This window comes from Rattus norvegicus, chromosome 17, assembly GCF_021556685.1.
Source record: "Rattus norvegicus strain SHRSP/BbbUtx chromosome 17, alternate assembly SHRSP_T2T, whole genome shotgun sequence".
NCBI classification, from domain to species: domain Eukaryota; kingdom Metazoa; phylum Chordata; class Mammalia; order Rodentia; family Muridae; genus Rattus; species Rattus norvegicus.
In genome coordinates, this window is record NC_141550.1 from 8,039,348 (window position 1) to 8,057,080 (window position 17,733).

The 17,733-nt window shown below is 46.7% G+C and overlaps 1 protein-coding gene and 1 long non-coding RNA gene across 3 annotated transcripts; one reads left to right on the forward strand and one right to left on the reverse strand.

Annotated features, from left to right (window-relative positions):
* Positions 1–4,206: 4,206 nt before the first annotated feature.
* On the reverse strand, positions 4,207–11,021 carry LOC147999968 (uncharacterized). Its single transcript, XR_015641058.1, has 2 exons — positions 10,902–11,021; positions 4,207–5,523 (listed from the first exon to the last, which is right to left on the reverse strand). It is a non-coding gene; the product is annotated as an uncharacterized LOC147999968 (long non-coding RNA).
* Lect2 (leukocyte cell-derived chemotaxin 2) lies at positions 6,966–14,258 on the forward strand. Of its 2 annotated transcripts, XM_087590935.1 has the most exons (5): positions 6,966–7,052; positions 7,838–8,118; positions 9,201–9,297; positions 10,526–10,671; positions 13,861–14,258. In XM_087590935.1, exons 2-5 carry the CDS (start codon positions 8,073–8,075, stop codon positions 14,025–14,027), a joined length of 456 nt encoding a protein of 151 aa, XP_087447061.1. In that variant the 5' UTR covers positions 6,966–7,052; positions 7,838–8,072; the 3' UTR covers positions 14,028–14,258. The 2 variants fall into 2 exon arrangements, with proteins under 2 accessions (XP_087447061.1, NP_001101875.1); NM_001108405.1 differs by lacking the exon at positions 6,966–7,052 and having other exon boundaries at positions 7,924–8,118; positions 13,861–14,242.
* Positions 14,259–17,733: the final 3,475 nt, after the last annotated feature.

The window sequence follows — 17,733 nt, forward strand, 5'->3', positions numbered from 1 at the left end:
CCTCACCTGGCTTCCCTTGAATCCACGGATAAAAGACACCCGCCTACACACACACACACACACACACACACACACACACACACACACACACACAGTTGTTCATTTTCAACTTGCCTTTGGACACAATTGCTGGGTACTAACATCTCCTGCCTGGAAAAGCTTGCCTTTATCAATACCTCCCACCTGCCCTAAACTTTAGTGGCTAGTCCCATCTAGCCCCTGCTAGATATCCCTGATCACCCGCTTGTAGGAGTAGCCTGTGTGACCATTTCGTTTTTGAGATCTCACATGGCTCTTCAACCCTTCTTCACCAGAAGCATGGCAAAACTTCCTCTCTCCTTCCTCGAATCTCCCTTTTTCTCCTGCGACCAGAAAGTCTTGCCTGTACTTTCCGCCCAGCAATTGGCCCGTGGCTTTCTTGACTGATAGATCAAGAACCAATTGGGGAACAGGACCTTAGCATCAGAACCACCCCTGCAGAGCCAGACTTTGGATTAAGGGGAATTCTACTCTACTAAGGGTGGCCAGTGGATTTTAATCTCCATGCCAACATCAATATAGTTTGACAGATTCCCAAGGCTTGACTAGTAATGTCTGCTTTGGACACATGAAGGAATTCATGACGTGCATCCTGCATGCTTGCCAGCTAGAAACAGACACTCTTTCTAAAGGGGCCTCTGGCCAGAAAATCTCCTATGATAACACCCCAACCTTGAAACGCTACATTACCCATGATACAAAGCTACACATTACATAAACCATGTATTGTATCAAGAGACAGTGGTACCTTCCTAGCTTACACCCAAATTTAGAGTAAACCAAGTCTGGTCTCTATTCTGATGTAAGGGTCATGGCCTTGTCCCATCTGTTATTATCCATCCCAAGAATATAAAACGAAACCGCTTTCTGGGAAATGCTTGTTAGATCCTAGGATAAGCTGATGACCTCCATCCACTAGAAAGCCTGGAAGTCATTCTCTACATTAAAATTATTTTCTATCAAATCTCCCTCCTTTCATTTCCCCACCCCAAATGGTCCCACTAAGTCCCCCATGCTTACAGCTGTTTGTATCATTTGGATGTGTGTGTCTGACTTGTAGAAAGGGTAAGCGTTCATCACTACAACAAAGGTCCCCAGTCCCCGAAGCATGTATATGCAGTGCCTCCTCTCTGACTAGGACTATGACAGACATGCTTTAATAGAGAAGCTCTGGCCTTATTTTGGATTTCTGAATTCACATGGTGAGAAGCCAGTGGTCTGACACCTTTAGGTAGGTTCTCCTGAGTAAACTCAGAGGACCAGCAGGAAGCCTGGAATGTTTGCTCACTGAGGTCAATTGTCCTTTGAAGGTATGTTCACCCTCCCCGGTCTTTATTCAGACTTTCAAACTACAGGTCAAGTTAAAGATCAAAGATACTGATGTGAAAGTGCTGATCAACACACACATCCCACAACTGGGAAACAGATGAAGAAAGGCTGGTTTACCCAACTCAGAAAGGCAAGCGCTGCATTTCTCCATTACTGGAGGCTCCCAGCCCCAAATCTTCAGACGTGAATGCATAACCTACAGTAACTATAGAAACCAGGAGAGTAAAGCAGGACCCTTGTCAGGATTGGGCACTGGGGAGCAATAGAGAGGGGAACAGCAGGATCCAAGTAATCTCATCAGGGAGACAGGAATGGGAGGCTAGCAAGATACAACGACGGAGCTGATGGGGGGACAGGGAAAGTACAGACCCCTGAGGGATGAGGGAGGAGGTAAATTCAGGAAGATGAAGGAGGGAGGTAACGTAATAATATAGATGTCTGGAAAAGCCACAAGAAAGGGTACTATTAACTATTTCCCTTAAAACACATAATTTAGCATATGAAAATACATGCATAATTTAATAAACGTTACTCACCTGGGCTGATGGCTCCCTCTGCAAGGGACAAAGACCACCTAACAAAAACTCCAAATCAGACATTAGCTGCCCTCTTTTGAATTCTTGCAGAGGGCTAAGAGACTCCCAAAGCCTACAGTCCACTGCCCTTGTCCTTGGTCATCCCCTAGAGGTGGAAGGTAAGTCCCCATTGCTGAAGGCACCACGCACTTCAGAAGCAGGGCCCGGAGGCTCTCAATCTGGAACTGACCCCGATGTCCCCTCCGTGAGGACTTGGTTTTCACGGCACCACGCAAGCTTCCAAAGGAGGGAGGCAACCATCTGTCCACCCAGCTATGATGCCTATGAATCAGCGACCAGCATGGCGCAGCCACCCTGTGTGTGCAGCAGGGGTATAGCCAACCAACCGATAGCTAAGCTAAGACTCCAGTGTACGACTCGCTTGACAGGAGGAAACCGTGACTGCTACTGGAGGTCAGCTAACCACTCAGAGCTGGTGAAATCCTGGTTATCCGAGAAGAACCTACAACCACTAATTTACTAAGCCAGCACAACCCGCAACGACCATCTATAACCCTTTGTTCTTCCGCGTGCAGATAAGTACCGTCCTCGCCCTTCATCGAGGACGCTTCTCTTTGCAACAGACTAGAACAGAAAGCCACAACCAATCAAAATGCAGGGTTGTGGAACCCAGTCCCAATAGATCCATCTACAAGACGCTCCAGCACCCAAGGCTCGGGCAAGAAGAGGAGGGAGGAAGATTGTGAGAGCCAGAGGATCAGGGGGTTTGCTGTGAGGCTGTGTCCAGAGGATCAGGGGGTTTGCTGTGAGGCTGTGTCCAGAGGACCAGGGGGTTTGCTGTGAGGCTGTGTCCAGAGGATCAGGGGTTTGCTGTGAGGCTGTGTCCAGAGGATCAGGGGGTTTGCTGTGAGGCTGTGACCAGAGGATCAGGGGGTTTGCTGTGAGGCTGTGACCAGAGGATCAGGGGGTTTGCTGTGAGGCTGTGACCAGAGGATCAGGGGGTTTGCTGTGAGGCTGTGTCTCCCCCGACACCAGAAGCTGCACCTGTAACGTCTCACCAACATGGCTGCCCAAACGTGAGCTGAGCAAGGAGGGCTCCGACGAACACGCCAACGTGGAGAGGAAGCCCGGAGGCCTCAATCCCACACAAAGGACTGCAGGCAACTGAGGAACGCTGGGAGCTGGACGGGCGCTCCTCCCTGGGGAAGAGCAGGCCGGCTCGTTGTTCAGTGCTAAATGTCAGCCCTGAAGACACACACATGTAACATTGTATGGACTCGACAGGTTACATCCGGGCATATATATGCATATACAAATATATGGAAGCATACAATAATTTTGATGAGCCATGAGTTTGAGGGTGAGAGAGGAGAGGTAAATGGGTGGATTTGGAGACAGGAAAGAGAAAGGAGAAATGTTGTAGCTAAAATAAAATCTCAAAAATAAACAAAAACAATGAAAGGAAAGGTGGTGTGTGTGTGTGTGTGTGTGTGTGTGTGTGTGTGTGTGTGTGTGTGCCATTTACAGGAAAATGGTTACAACCACAGGTAATCATATTAAACCAATCAAGTCAGCTCAGAAAGATGATGCCATGTGTTTGCTCATCTGTTGGCCCTAGGGTTTGTGTAGATAAAGAAAAATCATACATGTACACACAGAAGTAGAACCATCAAGGGGAACAAAGGGGAACTATGGGAAGGGGGACAGAGGGTGGAGAGTGGACTATAGTGGGGAGTGTCCCTGAAGCACTTTACAGACCTTCGTGAAAACAGCCTTGAGAAATTCTATGAAAAAAAGCTTAAAACACTAGCTTTCATCCTCTCCGATTTTTTTCCTATAGCCGAGTGAGACCAAAATGGGTGCAGGTCAGCTTTCCAAATGGGAGTTCCCAGATCATTCCTGACACTTTAACCCTTTACAACTGAATATTCTATAAAGCATCTTCGGGGTTCGTTTACTTTGCTTTGAGAGCTATGCTGACGACAGAATACACATAGTAAAATGTTGGGGTTCCAGACAAGAGAGGCAAGGGGGAGAGGGGTACATGTGCCCCAGTTGGTTATGGATGTTGGTTTTAGATTGAGGATGGGTTTTGCTATAAGCACGCAATGCTCATATAGTAAAAACATTAAATATAGCTACTTCTGAAAAGTCAGGAGCAAAATCAGGACAATTTCCTTTTTTTTTTTTTTTCCGGAGCTGGGGACCGAACCCAGGGCCTTGCGCTTCCTAGGCAAGCGCTCTACCACTGAGCTAAATCCCCAACCCCCGACAATTTCCAAGAAGAGACGATTCGACATGGCTAATAGCTTTATAGAGAGAGATAAGGACGGGATAAACAAAGAACATGCGTGGCCACCCACGGCAGCACAGGACAACTGTCCCCATTCCACCTGGGTGCGTGTGTCTGGGGGAGTAGGGCACTTGCTGAAAAGGTAGAGTCTTATCGTTATGACCAGATCCCAGTCCCCAAAGCACGGTGTACATCCCGTGCGTCTTTCTCTGACAATGACTACGGTAGGCACACTTCAGTAGAGAGAGTCTGGCCTCAGCTTAGATTTCTGAATGCATGTGGTGAGAAGGCAGTGGGCCAACAGCTTTAGGCAAGTTCGTCTGAGTGGGCTCTGGAGGAGTGGACCAGCAGGAAGCCTGGGGTTTGCCCAGGTCACACGTACATAGATCTAACTGTAAAGTAACTGTAAAGTACAGTGTAGCAAAGTCCTAGAAGCCATTCCCTGCCCTCAATAACTATCCCTGTGACGTCATGTTTCAGACATATGCCCACGCTTCAGACCCATGGGTATTTTGAAGTCAATTTGAAGCCAGTTTGAGATTCATACACATTCCCAGTGAAGCCTGCAAAGGGAACGACTGTAAAATCCACAAGGGATTCTTTTTACATAAGTGATCAATCCCACTATGCCCCACTGGTGTTAAACGGAGCAGTGGCACTCTCCTTGGCTCACGTCTCCTCTGATTAATCTCTGAACAAGACCCACGCTGCGGTTTGCTGCTTGGGGTTGCACAGCTCTTCATGGGCACAGCTTCCCGCAGTCGGCACCTGGCTGATGACGTGGCTGATGACGTCACAGGGTTAGCCTTCTCCCTCTTGACCCAGGCCTAGTTTCTCTAGACCAGTTAGCAAAGCTAAGTCCTTTATTGGGTCTGAAAGACAGTCCTGTACCATCGCTTCCTCAGCTTGGAGAGCTGCTGGGTCTCAGAGAGAAACATGGGTTGGAAAAGGTCAATAAGAAATGCAGGAAAGAGAGGGAGAGAGGGACGGAAGGAGGGAGGGAGGGAGAACCACAGGAAGAAAAGGTCTGGGGCCTTTGAAAATGTGACAGTGTTGCTAAATTGTCCTGTGAAAAGGTTAAACTGTCCTTTATCTTCAAGTCAGTGTGCTGGTGGACAAGTCTCCAAGCTCTGCCTATCTGACAGGCGAAACTCTTCCCCTGCCTTGTAACCATCTGTAAGAGAAGCTGCTCATGTCCACCACCCGTCAGTGACTTGTATCCATTCTGTTGTGAAGTCCACGGACAGCTCTGCTCCCTTGCCTGCTGGTTTGCTTACAAGGGGGAGGGGTGATAGCAGTCAGGATGCACTACCTCCGTGCTTGGAGCTGTCAAAGAACAAATCAAAGCTTTAAATAGTAAATAACTCAATATATACACATATACATACATACACATATTCATATACACATACACAGACACAGGCACATACACATATACATAAACACATACACAGACACAGACACATACACATATACATAAACACATACACAGACACATATACATAAACACATACACAGACACAGACACATACACATAAACACATACACAGACACAGACACATACACATACACACATACATATACACAGACACATACACATATACATATACATAAACATATACACAGACATAGACACAGACACATACACACAGATATATATAAATAAACACAGACACATATACATAAACACATACACAGACACAGACACATATACATTTACACAAGCACATGCACATATACATTTACACAAGCACATGCACATACACATACATGAACGGCTGGTTAGGAAATGGATTGTGTGTGTGCTATGTGTATGGATAGGAAGAGATAGAGTGAACGTGTGTGCACCCAGACTGTAGTCTAGGATGACCTTGAACTTCTTATCCCCCTGCCTCTATCTCTCAGTGCTGAAATTAAAAGTTTATACCACCACATCCATTTTATGAGGTGCTGGGAATCGAACCGAGTTCTGTGGGCATCGTGGGTGCTTGGGGAGTGCTCTTCCTCCTGAGGATGAATATATATAATATACACGTATCTCCTTATGTTGCAGGTATTGTCGACCAGCTATTAGACTTCATCAGGATATTATTTTCTTTATCACTCCAACAACCTATCAGCAAACGGTTCCTTCAGTCTCCAGGGTTTGGGACTTACAAGGCCTAATCTATCCAAACTGAAAAAAAAAATCCCATGTCAATTTCATGGTTTGCAATTCCCCTCCCTTCCTTCCTCCCTCCCTTCCTCTTTTGCATGGAAATACTGGTCCACTTTGATGTACAGACCAAGCTTTTGTTTCCTTCCAGATGTCACCCTGATTTCTGCGATGGTCTGAAGTGGTGTCCCTACTGTGCGCTGTAAACTGTATGCATCTGGACCTGCTTCTAGATTCTCCCCAGTGATCTATTCCGTTCTTGCTCAGACTCATTTCCGTGATGCCTGCACTGTGGTGGCACCGTGTACACGGCACTCCGAGAAAAGCTGTGTGAAGTCCAGTGCAGCCTCGCCCACACGGTTTTGTTACCGTTGCGGCCTCCGTGGCTTCACGCTGCATCCAGTATTACTCACTGTTCTGGGGTGTCCTGGGCTGCCTTCAGCTGTGAGTCCCTGTTGCGTGTGACTCCTTATTGTGTCCTGGGGCAGCCTGTCAGCCTGGCACTGGCAGGACACGGGAAGCAGAGTGCAATGACAGAAAGCAGGTCAGGCTGCAGGACATAGCGTTACCTCTGACTCACTTGGTCAAAACCACAGAGCTGAGCCAAAACCAAAGGCTGGGGAAGTGTCCGGGAAGACAGGACAGGGTGTGGCTGCAGCTGTGGAAGCGTTACCACAAGTTTCCTACAGCTACTGACTAGGTATGCAAGCGGGGAGGCTTCATGGAAAAGTCTAGTCCTTGTCTGACGTTAAGGGTAGCTGGTAGTTCATATGTGAGAATTCCGATTCGGAAAAGCTAATTACAAGTAAGAAGCACAGAGAACTAGAGAATGTTGCATCCGGGTCTCCAATAATTGACAAATTAATGTTTTGCAGACTTGCCATTGTTTTTTTTTTTCCAGAAACAAAATATTTTAGAGCTTACGTAGCCATGACTCTCCACCCAGTATGCTCCTCTCCAGGCTGTGCTGCTGCGTGTTTTTGTGTCATTCTTATACACACCATATTCACGAAGGGCAACACTTTTTGTTTGGAAGATTTAAAGATAGGATATGGTATACAATGCATAATCCTTAATATTCAATAGTGTATTTAGGATCTAAGTATATTAACATATATAGTCTTTATGTAAGTTCATGGTTCGACTGTGATCTCCTCTACTGGTAGATTCCTTAGGTGTTAATTCCACCGTTATAAGCCTTTGAAATCACATGCTCAAAAGAAACAATTTATGAAACTGTCAATATTATCTATAGATCTTATGTAGTTGAAGTCTAATTGGACAATTGAATACCCACCACACCTAAGATATGCGCTGCGATTATGAGAATCCTCCAATATTACTGTCAACCTGGATGATCCTCAGAAAGGTCTCCAGTGACCGTGATCACTATACCGCCATCACCCTCCAGCCCCAAGCAGAAGACATCATTCCGCTCCCAGTTTTATCATTCCTGTTAATAGTTAATATCAGTGTTTCTGATAGCATTGGCAGCTTCTCCAGATCAAAGGCATTGGCAGAGGTCTCTGTGCGGTCAGACAGCCCTCTCCACGGAATGTTACAGTTTAACCTGACTCATTTTGTTTTCCGTGTCTCGTACTAAACCTCGGAGAAACACGGGATTCCAAAGCTTAATTACCAGAGAAGGTGGACTCAGTCGTGGACTGTGTGTGCATGGGAGCAATTCTAACCAGAGGAAGAAACGGGAAGCAGAATCCAGATGTTTCCCACAAGAATCCTCATGTCAGCTGCTTTGATTTCCACTGGTAAGTCAGAAGCCCAACGTTAGAATCCTCACTAACTTAAGAGTTATATACCCGGGTTACGCCCGATTTCAGGCGTAGGCTTAAAAGTCAATCATAGAATGTGACATAAAATTTGGTATTAGTAATTGAAGTTGGAGTAGGCTGGAACGGTGAAGCAGTTGGATTTCTCCACCACCTCTTCCTGATGCTCTGAGTCCTCAGTCAGGGAATATAAACAGGGTGCAGGGAGACTCTGACACCCCTTCAATCCTTGCCTGGAACTTAATCAGAACCCACCCCCAGCCCACTCCCCCAAAACCCTAGAAGGTGAAAGTCTCACATAAGACTCGGATGTGGGGAGTTCCTGATGCTAAGGCCAGCTTGGGATGATGGGACCATCCCCTTGGTGCTCCCAGCAGGCAAGACAAACAGATTAATAAGCTGCCCACTAGATTCCTCAGTTGCCCGGGATGATGCTGGTTCCATCCTGCTATAACCTGATCATAACATCCATTTGAAGCTTAGCTCCACATTAGAAGGCTTTGAGACTCAAATATGAAGTTACAGCAATGAATATACTGTAGCTTTTCTTCACAGAAAATACTATTTAGGCTCACTGTGGCTTGTGGTTTTGTCACGTCTCAAATATCCACTTCTACGTTTTGCAAATATGAGATTCAGTTCATGCTGTCTAAAGTTGGCGACTCTGTCTGTGTGTCAGACATTTGCGTGGATGCCATTCTTAGCCCTGATTATAAAACATTCCAAGGTTACCACGCAGCTTCGTGAGTTCTGTCCGTGCTCCCTTCCTTTGCTTTAGCATAGTGCTCCCCAGGTCTGGTAACAGGCAAAGGAAAGTTGAAAACACAATTTCCACCTTGTATTCATGAAGGATTTCGAGCAGTGATATGATGAAGGTTCATGCTTATAAATATTTCATATGCCACAGAATTACATAGCCGGGGACTATGTTCTATATCTAAATCTGCTATCCACAGGAGAAACTAACCAAATGAGGGGGGATTAGACCCCAGTGTCCAGGGGGACACACAGGAGAGACACAGGTCACGGGTGCCCATGACTCTCACATTTCTCTTCTGCAGCCCTGGCAGGACCATGGGCTAACATATGTGCCAGCAGATCTTCCAACGAGATCCGGACATGTGACAGCTATGGCTGTGGACAGTACTCTACTCAAAGGTAGGAGCGATCGCAAACAGCTGCCACTTGGTGGTTCCTCTCTTTTCCCATTGTCTGCCTCCTGTGTTTCCTAAAGGGCCCACAATGACCTCCCTCTGGCAGACTGGAAGCCAGCGCTGTGTGCGACAGTGACTGCATTCGGAGCAACTTCCGAAATCCTGCTTCAAGTATGGGGTCTGCACTAGAGACAGAGCCAGAGAGAAGGGAAAGGAATCAAAGCAATGTTGTTATTGTTATTGTTGATGATGCTATTGTTGTTGTTGTTGTCATTTTTTTTTTTTTTGGTTCTTTTTTTTCGGAGCTGGGGACCGAACCCAGGGCCTTGCGCTTCCTAGGTAAGCGCTCTACCACTGAGCTAAATCCCCAGCCCCTGTTGTTGTCATTTTTATTGTTGCTGTTGTTCCTTCTCAAATTCTCCACATGTTGTCCCACCCGGCTTTCCTATATGCAAAACCAAACCATTGGATTGCATTTTACAGATAGGAATTTGAACTGGCTGATCACCCAGCAGAGCTGGAGACCGTAAAGGCTACATTTAGACGCAGCCTTTGGATTCCTTTATGCACTTAGCCTGCTGTTACTGGCCAAGGTTCTGGAATTTGAACAGCAGAGGCTGACCTTAAGCAGGCAAGACTGTGTTGATCCCTTTCAGATGAGTGTCACACTCCTGAGGTTCCAATGACATGCGCACTTGTACGGCACTTACCTAGTACCCACAAGGTCCTGGGTTTGATTCCTAACACTGAACAATAAAAGGCCTTGAAGGGGTCAAGAAAATATATTTGTACACTTTGTTTTCAAAATACCACATAATAATGCTATTACAATATGCCTTAGACATTATCATCATTATCATCTACGTCTCGTTGTAAATCAAATATGATTTTAAATTATTTAATCTTTACAATGTGATCATTAGTACATGTGGACAGAGAGGTTAAAACTAGGCTAAACTTGGGGCTGGGGATTTAGCTCAGTGGTAGAGCGCTTACCTGGGAAGCGCAAGGCCCTGGGTTCGGTCCCCAGCTCCGAAAAAAAGAACCAAAAAAAAAAAAAAAAAAAAAAAAAAAAAAAACTAGGCTAAACAGTAAAATATCCTGGGCACTGCAGTATCTTCTGGCTGCTTCAAGTTTCGATGCCCAAGGCTGCGAGCTGTGTCCTAAGAGCATAATCCTAGCAATATCTTTCCCTGGGACACCCCCTCTGACGGTGATTCTTTATATTCTAGAACCCAAAGGCATCATCCAGGTGTGGACGTCCTGTGCTCAGATGGATCTGTGGTGTATGCGCCATTCACGGGGAAGATAGTGGGCCAGGAGAAACCCTATAGAAACAAAAACGCCATCAATGATGGCGTCCGACTGTCGGGAAGAGGTATGAGTATCGACCTGGGACACGGTCCAGGTGCCGAGGCTTAGTTATTTTAGTGCAGGCTCCATTCACAGAATTTTCATGTTTCTTCCAAGATCGTAAGATCTAGAACATGCAGGACAATCCAAGCACAAGATGGAAGGTGCCCCGTTTCCCTGAAGCCTGCCTATGTAAAAAGATCACCAAACTCTATAAGTGACCTGACTGGCTGTCCCCTTCGGTGGCCCAGGTACCTTTGCTTAGAAAGACTGTCCAGGCAGAACTGTATCCACAGTAGTGACCACACATTCTTCCGTTTACCAGCATCCCACAGTTCACTAACACTGGCACTTCTGCAGCAGTTGAATGTGAACTATTTCCGAACGCCTCTGATTGGTAGGACCCGTCTCCAGGGTCTGCATTGGTTCTTTGATTGGCAGGACCCGTCCCCAGGGACTGCATTGGTTCTTTGATTGGCAGGACCCGTCCCCAGGGACTGCATTGGCTCTTTGATTGGCAGGACCCGTCCCCAGGGACTACATTGGCTCTTTGATTGGTAGGACCGCCCCTGGGGGACTGTATTGGCTCTTTGATTGGTAGGACCGCCCCTGGGGACTACATTGGCTCTTTGATTGGTAGGACCATCCCCGGGGACTCCATTGGCTCTTTGATTTGTTTTGTTTCTGTCTTTTTAATTCTATTGAGACCCAACAAGTGAACGAAACTGTCCACCATGCAAGAGTGGAATTCCACGAGCTGTTTACATTTGGGCAACAAGACAGAACAGGACCCCCCCACACACCAGATGCCCCTTGTGCTGGCACCATACCGCTACTCCCAGCAAGGACAGTCACTAACCACCAGCACAAGTTAGTCTGGCCTGTTTAGAAGGACAAGTGGAAATTAAGCAGTCTGCACTACTTCTAAGAAAGTTCCTTGAGTTACCTATCACGGTTGTGAAACCCACCCCCGTGTTCTTACCTCCGTGATTATTCTTTTTGTCTGGAAACGAGTGAATACAGCTTATTAAAAAAAGGAGAGGACATTCCTGATAACAGAAGCGGGCTAGTGAGCTGAGCCTAAAATCCCCAAAGGCCTACCTTCATTCTTGTATCGTACATATTCCACTTCCGTCATTTGATGGACACTACAGTAACTTCCGGTTGTAGGTGGGAAGGGGGTGCTGATAGGAAGTGCCTGTTGTGGTGCTGAGGACGGAAGCTGGAGTAGTGTGCACATTAGCTTTATCAGTGGGGTCCCTCTTGCACTGTGTGTGTGTGTGTGTGTGTGTGTGTGTGTGTGTGTGTGTGTGTGTGTGTGTGTGTGTAAGAGCACATGCATGTCATGTATGCCCAAGCATTTGAGAGCTTGTGTAGGCCACAGGACACCTTGCCTGTTTTCCTCTGGTGCCGTCTTCTTCGGTTTCCTTTCCCTTCCATTTTTGACATCTGTTTACTTACTTTTGTGCATGTGTATATGTGCAGGTGAGGCTACCTAGTAAGGCTCTAGGAGGCCACCCATCTAGTCCTTTCTAGGATCACAGGATTGGGAAGGTTTGGATGAAACTGGTTACTTTGTTATCTCTTAGCCGTCTTGACCTTGGCTTTGGCTAGGAGGTATCACTGCAGAGACACAGTTAAATGACACCAATCCCTGCTGTTTGAGCAACAGAAAACAGCCTGGCAATAGCTCTTCAAAGACTTGGGATCCCTCAAAAGCTTGATGATGAGTTGTCTCCTGGAACGTCCCCCCTTTACTGTGACAAAAAATATATACAGTTTGTCAGGCAGAAAAGGCACAGCAGTGGGAGCACGGCAGTGGGAGCACGGCAGTGGGAGCACGGCAGTGGGAGCACGGCAGTGGGAGCACGGCAGTGGGAGCACGGCAGTGGGAGCACAGCAGTGGGAGCACAGCAGTGGGAGCACAGTGCGGCTGCTCACATTGGATCTGCAGTCGGGAAGCAGAGATGAATGCTGGTGCTCACCAGGCTCCTCCTTCCTTTTCCTTTATTCAGTCTGAGCCCCGAGCCCATGACACCACTTGTATTAGGAAGAGCCTTTCCTTGGTTAAACCTCTGTGGAAATCCTTTGACTGTCTTCTAATGGTTCTAACTCCAGTCAGACAGACAGCAAAGATTCACCACCCACCACCACAGAAATGGGCATATGTGTTATTACAAGATGAGGCTGGGGAGAGAGCCTGTTCTGTAAAATTTGTGCCTCTCAAGCAGAAGTGAATGGTACCTCCTTAACCCATGCCGAAAACCAAACATGGTGGTATGCCCTTTAACCTCAGCACTTGGGAGTTGCAGGCAGAGGATCCCCAGGACTTGCTGACCAACCAGCTTAGCATAATGGGTGAGCTCCAAGTCAATTACACACACACACACACACACACACACACAGAGAGAGAGAGAGAGAGAGAGAGAGAGAGAGAGAGAGAGAGAGAGAGAGAGAGCGAGCATCTGCAGTTTTCCAAAGTAGACACTTTGGAACAAGGTATCTTATTGGCCCAATCCTTGGCAAGGCAGAGAGAGAATGCTAGCTGGGAATGGAGCAGACTTTGAAACGTCCAAAAGCCTACTCTCCATGACATGTCTCTTCTAACAAGGCCATGCCTCCTAACTCTTCCCAAACAGTTCCAACTGGGGACCAGGCATTCAAATATATGAGTCTTCAGGGGATGTCTCAGTCAAATTACCCATGATCCACCTTCCTCCAGTCAGACTAGGGGGTTACTCGGTCAGCTGATCAATGCATCTATGTATTAGGGTTCATCTTCAAGTGGTCCAGGGCATCCCACCCACCTGTGGCTACTTCTCTGGTTCCAGATCCCACTGTGGCCAACACAGTCAGAACTCAGCAGTGCACTGTGATACCTAGTGTGTCTTTTCAGCCGCAAGAGACACTGACGTGCAGTTTTCCCAAGTGGCTGTTTGGAACAAGATGTCTTACTGGCCCAACACATGGCCGATAGGTTTGGCGGTCTGGGCAGGGAGAGTATCAGCAGGAAGACATCTGCCTCCACCTCCCCAGGGCCGAGATTACAAGCACACACCACAACTCTCAGTGTCTTCACTGGTTATAGGGATAAAACCCAGATCCCCGGGCCTGCAGGGCAAGTGTTGTACCAACGAACTTATCCTCAACCCCATGTTTGAAATTTCTAACTCAAGGCTACAGAAGCCTGAACAGTATCTCCATTTTCTTTTAGGTTTCTGCGTCAAAATTTTCTACATTAAGCCAATTAAGTATAAGGGCTCTATCAGAAAGGGAGAGAAGCTGGGCACCTTGCTGCCCCTGCAGAAAGTTTACCCTGGCATACAGTCGCATGTACACATTGAAAACTGTGACTCCAGTGATCCCACGGCATACCTGTAAGCAGAGACAGAGGCCAGATCTTCTCAAATTCCCAGAAACTGGAACACGTCCTGCTCCTGAAGAAACGTGCATTCTAACAGACGTGCCATCAGTGTGGACACAATTCTGATTCCGACTCAGCGTCACTCTGATGGGCGGGCTCTGATCTGCCTGCTGCCTGGAGGGCCAGGGAGTTTTATGTTTCCGATTTTTAAGTTCTGGGGACTGAAATTAAAAAAAAAAATGAACTCCCACGTGTCTGGACTGTGTTTCTGAGATCTCTGAACCAGCCACTTCTCTGCTTGAAAGTGAGGAAGTGACACCAGACTGAAGAGTTGCTCACAAGGCCTCAAACAGCACACATAACAAACACAAGCGGGCAGAACCAGAGGCTGTTGTTAGCTGAGGTGCTATATTCTCAGCAATGCGCTTACCTTGTCGGGCTAGCTGCCGGAGCAGCTCTTCACAGGGCTAACATTCCCCGCACTGTCTACCCCTGCTCTTTTGTGCTCCACAAGAGTAATGGGTTCCTAGGAAGTGAATGGTGGCATCTTCCCTAAAAAGGCATATTCGGGATGTCAGCGAGGCCGCATACATGCAGGAAAGTCAGGATAGGAAAGAAACTACCCTTAAACTGGTGTGTCGCCTAAGCCGAGTCAGGCGGCCTCATCCAGCGATACCATCTGCACCCCAAAACTTACTTCCATATACCACATGTATCCCATGGCCCAGTGATAGAGTCTACATCATTCTTTCTTAATGTTGCTGACAGGAAGTGCCTAAGAGAAAACACAACCGTACAAATGTGCGAAGAGGTAAATCCTGGCTTCAAGCTGGTCAATAAGAAATGACTAAAATGGAGTAATCATCTGGAAATTTCCCTCACGAAATTTTGCCTAAGTCCTTTAAAGATATACAATGGCTCCGTCCTAGCTTGTAGACATGTTAAAGGAAAGCCCATCAATGGACCTTTATTACTGGAGAAGTCACTCTTTTTTTTCCCTATGCACAATAATAATGTTTCTGAAAACACTACTTGTCAAGGTGGATCCAGGGATACTCCAAACGCCCTTCCACAGAGACAGATTTTAAAGACCAGACATAATTACAGAGCCAAAACCTACCCGGCAGTCGGAATAAATGGACTAAACATAACATGTACAGATCCCAGAAATAGACAGCAATTGGGTAAAAACTTTTTTAAAAAAATCACATAAAGCAGGATACTCTTTTTATAAGGCCAAAACAGATAAAACAACACAACGTCCAAGAATACATAGGGGAGATCAAAGTAAGGAAGAAAGTCAGGAAACGATGGGCTGAATTACCTCAGGGTGGGAGAGAGCAGAGCCACTGCAGCAGCAGACGTGCAGCTAAGGTGTCCATGAGCTCTTCTTGTGAGCCAATAGTGTGTCACAGAGCCAAATGCACACACATGCCTGCATGTGGTTACAAGAGTTAGTGACGGTTCCCAGGCACGGAAGGACCCACTGCACAGTCAGCATGTATACATGTATGTATAGGATGCATATGTATATGTGTAGGATGTATATGTGTATGTACATGTATATGACGTATATTATATATGTATATGTATAGGATATACATGTATGTTTATGTATAGGATGTATATGTTATGTGTATGTATATTTATATGTACATGTATATCTACATGATGTATATGTCTATGTATGTCTATGCCTATGATGTATTTGCATATGTATGTGTATATATGTATGTGTATATATGTATATGATATATGTATATGATGTATGTGTATATATGCGATATATATGTACATGTACATCCACATGTATGTGTATATGATGTATATGTATATGATGTATATGTGTATATGTATTATGCAGGTCTGTATCGTCATCCACCAAGTCACAATATCTATGTAAGACTAATACATCAAGAATTTCGGTTTTGATTTGAAAAGTGCATATCCATCACTGATCAGTGGCTTCCTGTATTGCTCACTGGTGTCCAATAACCTAGGATTGTTTCAAGAGAGTACATTTGCTTTCAGTAGATAAGCATCATGTTCCTGCTGAAGGCAGGAAAGAAGTGCTACACAGGCTCTGACACAGGCAGTGGAGGGGCCATGAACTACCTCAACAGTGAAGCTGGGCTCAGCTTTCCAGCTAACAGCATTCCCGACCGGTGCTTAGGAGGTGAGGCGCAGTTGTCCACGGATGGCCTTCTCAAAACCAAGCTGATTCACCGGACTAGGGAAGGAGAATGTCCACAGAGCAGAGTGGGAGAGCAAGCAGCCCTCCCGCTGCCATTCACACCGTTAGATAGAAATGCAGTCCCCACAAAGACCATCTGTCTTAGGAAGACATAGGACACAGCGCCCTCTAGTGCACCATGTCAGAGCTGTTCCGGGATTCACATACGGAGTTCAAATGAGGAAAGTACAAAGTACCTCGCTCTTCTTTGTAAGTTACTATAATACACACCTCAAAATTGTGTTGCCAGACATTGCTGGGTGTGATAGCTCTAAGTCGATATGAATAAAGGGATTTTATTTTGAAAATGTTTGAGTTAGTTGTAGAAAATTTATTTAATAGAACAGCAAGGTCAGTTGCTAATTTACAGGTTAGGTCCACAGAATGGCATCTGTCAGGAGGATGTTTATCGCACTCAGGGGCACAACAGCAATGCAGATGCCCTGAGAACATGCCCATCCTCCTGATTTATCTCCCATACTGTGCAAGGTCACAGGAAGAAGGGGGGGGTGGGGATGGGGACCCTGCGTTTGTTTTCTTCAGTCTGGTGCACAGAAGAATCCTTCTCTTCATTCTCTCCATTTACTTTTGCCCCCCAAATTGCCCGGAAGTTCCCAGAATTCCTCAACAAACACAAACAAACCCCTTTAACATGAGCAGGCACACGAATAGGCCTCAATGCTCTCTCAGACGAAAGCTTATCTCGTCAGAGTCTCCCCTCCCGGGTTCAGCAGTACTCAGGCTTCCAAAGGAGATGGTGTTTCCACCAGGGGAGGCATGAAACAGGGCATTTCACTGAGTGGTTTTCAGCTGTCTTTAAAATGGTCTATCCTGGGCTGGAGGGATGGCTCATGTCCCGCGCGTGACTTTTCGCCGGCAAGGAGCACTCGGACATTAGAAATCCTTACTGTGACCACTTTATTAATCTTAGAAGAGGAAAAGCCACGCCGCGCCAATATGGCGCGCTTATAAAACCCTAGTGCGGCGCACCCACACCTGATTGGTTGTTACCCATGATCTCATAAGGCACGCCCCGGAGTGGGCAAAGACCTGGCACGAAGGCACTCTTGCACATGCGCACAGTTAACTACCTGAAAGGGGGGCCGGCTGGCGCGGCAAAGGTTGGCGCCATCTTGCAATGGCGGAGTCTATCCTGACCTACCACGTGGGGCGCAGTGGAAGACAGCGCCATCTAGTGGTGGCGAACGTATTGCGGCCCTCTACATCTCACCCTTATAATTTATATAACTTTATAGCAGACATGATCACCCTATCGCGTGCAATGAGGAAACCTCAGCGATGTGCAAGGGCTGATCAAAGGAACACTGAGTCTCTCTCAATCCCAGTGCAATGGATCCACAGATCCATGGGGTGCAGGAGCAGAGAACTCAGATACAGAGAGAGTCCCTCTCCTCCCAGTGCAATGGACCCACTTCTGAGATCTGTATAACCAGGACAGAGTTCTCCAGTCACTGTAGCTTTACACAGGT

Excerpts from the sequence above, each read along its gene's own strand:
- Lect2 (XM_087590935.1), top strand. The coding sequence starts at position 8,073 with ATGTTTCCCACAAGAATCCTCATGTCAGCTGCTTTGATTTCCACTG. Across the intron at positions 8,119-9,200 it reads AGCTGCTTTGATTTCCACTG|CCCTGGCAGGACCATGGGCT; the intron begins GTAAGTCAGAAG and ends TCTCTTCTGCAG. Across the intron at positions 10,672-13,860 it reads CGTCCGACTGTCGGGAAGAG|GTTTCTGCGTCAAAATTTTC; the intron begins GTATGAGTATCG and ends ATTTTCTTTTAG.